Raw genomic sequence first — 4,195 nt, forward strand, 5'->3', positions numbered from 1 at the left:
TTAACTACATACCCCAGCTAGTTAGCTGATCAGAGACACAGAAGTTCAAAGTATGATGGAGAACTTGAAGCCAGCAGGTTGCAGGCAGGATAATGAAAAGCTACCATGGAAGGAAGTGTGGGTACCACAAAGTAGAAGTGAAGACCAGAGCAGGGAAAGCTTGTGGCAGGTGATCCGAAGGGCAGATGAGCCGAATCTGTGCCCGCCAGCAGCTAGGACTGCCGGAGGGGTCACTGTAAAAAACTCGGTTTTTAGGGGCCTTGGGAGGGCTTTGGAAATCAATTCTACTTATTTTGTAGTCAGACCTCACATACACATTTTGTAAAAAATAATATAAACGGAGCCACTTTAATATGGAGTTGGAGCTACCATCCTAGAGGAACTGCCTTGCATGTCTTACTCTTCAAATCATTGGAATGTTAAAACAGGGCAAAATAACCTTTGAACTGGGCCTAATAGCAGCATTGTATCCCAAACTGTGTGCAAAGGTAACAAGAAAGCTGATGTTGTGACTATCTGGACTGAAAATTAAAAACATTGTTTAGAGTTGGCATCACTGTTAGCGTCTCTGCACCTACAGAAATGCCTTCCTTCTGTTGATGTCTTTGTTCCCCTTCCCTTTCTCATAAATACCCTTACCTGTGTCGCCTAACTCAGCACTTTGATTTTCAGCCTGAGTCAGTGCTTTCTGAATCGCAATTCTTCTAGCTCTCAAATAAACATTTGTTACCTCTTACTGTGGCCTTATGTTTTTTAGGTTAACATTAAATCAGTAGGAAAGCAGTCTAGGACTCGGCAGCACTTTTCTTCATTATTGACACATTTACAAAGCCATGTCACCTCAGTTATTTTGAGTTTTGCAATGAAAGCAGATGATACACCATAATTAAACAATGTTTAGTTTTTTTTGTTGTTGTTTATTATGATCTTGTAGTTAAAAATATTCCAAGATAACATAAATGTGAATTGCATGTGGATGACTCCTTACGATGTCATTAATGATGTTTCTAGGACAGCCGTATATCTGGTGGTTATGAAAATGTCCCAACTGATGATATCCACATGAAGCAAGTTGATCTGGAGAATGTATGGCTTCATTTTATCCGGGAGTTTATTGCACCAGTTACACTGAAAGTCTTTGCAGGCTATTATACGAAGGTAGTTATCCTCCTGTTCCTCCTGACCGCCTACCGGATTTTGTGTAAATAAACTATTTTATGTTTTTATTAATAAGAAAATCCATTGGTCTGCTTTGTATTTGTAGGGGTTTGCACTGTTGAATTTTGTGGTAAAATACTCCCCTGATAGACAGCGCTCTCTTCGCCCTCATCACGATGCTTCTACGTTTACCATCAACATTGCACTCAATAATGTGGGGGAAGATTTCCAGGTAATTACGTGTTTTATTTTTTACATTTTTCAAAAGAAATATGTCATTACAAAAAGGCCTTTACCCTGTTTTTTTGTTTTTTAAGCTTCTGCTTATATGGCATACTTTGACTTTTGCCACTGATAAAAAATCAACATAATGGGCTGATACATTTATTTGTTCCATCTCTTTTAGGGAGGTGGCTGCAAATTTCTAAGGTACAATTGCTCTATTGAATCACCAAGAAAAGGCTGGAGCTTCATGCATCCAGGGAGACTCACGCATTTGCATGAAGGACTTCCTGTTAAAAACGGAACAAGATACATCGCGGTGTCATTTATAGATCCCTAAGTTATTTACTTTTCATTGAATTGACTTTTTTTTTTGGAATGAATGAATGGTATGAACATGTGTTTGAAGTTGTGCTTGAGAAGATCAGAGGAATATTTAAATAACTTCAACAGAACAACTTCACTTTGGGCCAAACATTTGAAAAACTTTATAAAAAATTGTTTGATATTTCCTAATGTCTGCTCTGAGCCTTAAATCACAGATTGGAGGAGAAAAGAAAGAAAAAAAAGTAAAAGCGAGTATTTATTTCTATACCTTATTGTCTCTGAGAATAATGACAATTTTCTGAATTTGTGTTTCAGTTGATAAGATATTCAGATACAAATGTACAAGTAACAAACGAGATTAATAATATTTTCTTATTTAACAAAAACCTGGGGGAAATTTTATTTATCAACATGCAGATAAAATGGATATAAATGAAAATTGGCCATTTTTGAAATGTTGGGAAATTGGAATTCTAACTGAATTGTGTGCAACGAATTGTGCACGTTTTTTGACTACCTATGCAGGTATCTTTTACAGTAGTTCCTGATGGAATCTAAAGAACAATATTACACAATGTTTTTTTTTAAGAAACTTAGTACAAAATACAATGAGCGCATACCCGGTTGAAAACATTTTTGTTTAGATTGATACACAAATGTTTTTTTAACATTTGTATTAGAAGTCAAGACCTATGTTCCTTCAGATAAATTTTCCAAGATAGATTATAGTAAGTAGATATTAGATTTAGAAAAGCTTCAAGCCTTTCCATTTCTTGTTGACTTAAATCACCAAGTGTTCTTAAGTCAAAAAGATTGTTTTTGTTTTTTTAATTCTAGAAAATAATGAGGAAATTTTTTTTTGAGATAGTAGTAGCATTTTATGATTTAAAAAAAAAATTTTAAGTACTTGAATTTTGTATCAGGAAAATAAAGTTGGTGAGCCTTTCTTCTTTCCTTTTGCCCTTGTTTCCCTCCTTATTCTCTTTTTGGGAGGGTTTTTCACTTTTTGTCTTCCCAGCATAGTCTCCATTTTATCCTTCTTACTCTTTTTATTACCTTCTCCCTATTCCACTTTAAAATAATTTCCAAACACAAAAAATTTATGACTTGATTTTTCACCATTTCTTTGAGTGAGGTTTAAATACCCTTATTGTAGCTACTGTTTTTAATTTAAAGGTTAAACTTGAAAAAAGTTCTAAGTCATGGTGCCAAAATTCATTTTTCTAACACTGTGTGTTAGAAAATTATGAAAAATAAAATAATGTAAAACAAGTTTCTGTTGTTTTCTTTGTTATTTGGTGATTTATCTTTAGAAGAGAATTATGATGGAGGAAACTGAAATTATATCAGGATATAATAGGCTATGATTTTTTAATTTTGCTTGGTATATTTACTGATATCATAATTTAATGAAAACTATTGAATTATAAATTGAATTGTAATATCTTCAGTCTCAAAGCGACAAGGATTTTTGTTTTTTTTTGTTTTTTTTAAGATTTTATTGGGCAATTGAGGGAGGGGAACAGCGTTGGAGAATCAGGGAAGGGGAACAGACAAGTTGCTGTCGTTTGTTCTTCAGTCTAGNCTTTTGTTCTTCAGTCTAGTTGTGGAGGACGTCGCTTCACTGGCCCATGTTGGTATTATCATTGCACTCTTCCTGGGTAAGGCAGATGGGTCGCCGGCCACTGGACAGCTGCTCACAGCGGCTCTTTGCAGCTCATGCTGGCTGTCGGCCGCTCATGCTGGCTGCCAGCTACTCACAGTAGCTTACAGCAGCCCACTGCAGCCCCACAGCAGCCTACGCAGTTGCCGGCGACTCACGGCAGCCCAGCTCCAGGTCGAGTTGTTGTTCACCATCTTAGCTGTAGAGGGCACAGCATCACTGGCCCTAATGTGGGATCCGAACCAGGGCCCTACTGCTTAGAGCTGGCATCCCAAGCCAACTCTTAACCAACACGCCACTTGGCCAGCCCCAGACAAATATTTTTTGAAACATAATTTAACTGAAATTATTTTGAATCCATACCTCAGTTCTTCCCCACTGGCCCCCTACAATTGTACTTGGTAAAGAGAAAATTAAGAATTTTGTTAAAGTCTAAATACATTTAAGATCTTTTTGGATACTAAACCACTCCATATTTTAATATATACCCTCTAAATATTGGGTTTTTAAAGAAAATAGTTGACCCAGGAAAAGGATTCCTTAGCTGATGTTGACAAAAATTGAGGTATCTTAGTGTGTAGTTTATGTGTCAGAGAATGGCCAAAGAGAGGAACAGGTTCATGAATTAGCATCAAAAGGATCTATTTTTTTTACTATATAGTCCTATATCTTAATTTCGGTAACTAAAAGAAGTGTTAGTAACCCTATGATCATTCTTTGATAAATATTAAAAACTGAAGTGAAAGCAGAAATTTGAAATACATTTTAAAAATTGAAATTATTTTAGAGTAATTCACTTTAGTATAAGACTCAAGTTGATTAATT

At 35.7% G+C, this 4,195-nt stretch overlaps 1 protein-coding gene across 1 annotated transcript in view; it reads left to right on the plus strand.

Annotated features, from left to right (window-relative positions):
- PLOD2 (procollagen-lysine,2-oxoglutarate 5-dioxygenase 2) overlaps nucleotides 1-2,979 on the plus strand; it is a 109,348-nt gene extending 106,369 nt beyond the window's left edge. Inside the window, exons 16-18 of the mRNA XM_019631562.1 lie at nucleotides 1,012-1,158; nucleotides 1,265-1,390; nucleotides 1,565-2,979. Of these exons, the coding sequence (XP_019487107.1) occupies nucleotides 1,012-1,158; nucleotides 1,265-1,390; nucleotides 1,565-1,720 (429 nt within the window). The 3' untranslated portion in view covers nucleotides 1,721-2,979. The remainder of the gene's footprint in view (nucleotides 1-1,011; nucleotides 1,159-1,264; nucleotides 1,391-1,564) is intronic.
- Nucleotides 2,980-4,195: the final 1,216 nt, after the last annotated feature.

The sequence above is a fragment of the Hipposideros armiger genome, unplaced genomic scaffold (genome assembly GCF_001890085.2).
Source record: "Hipposideros armiger isolate ML-2016 unplaced genomic scaffold, ASM189008v1 scaffold_1011, whole genome shotgun sequence".
In the NCBI taxonomy this organism is placed as follows: Eukaryota; Metazoa; Chordata; class Mammalia; order Chiroptera; family Hipposideridae; genus Hipposideros; species Hipposideros armiger.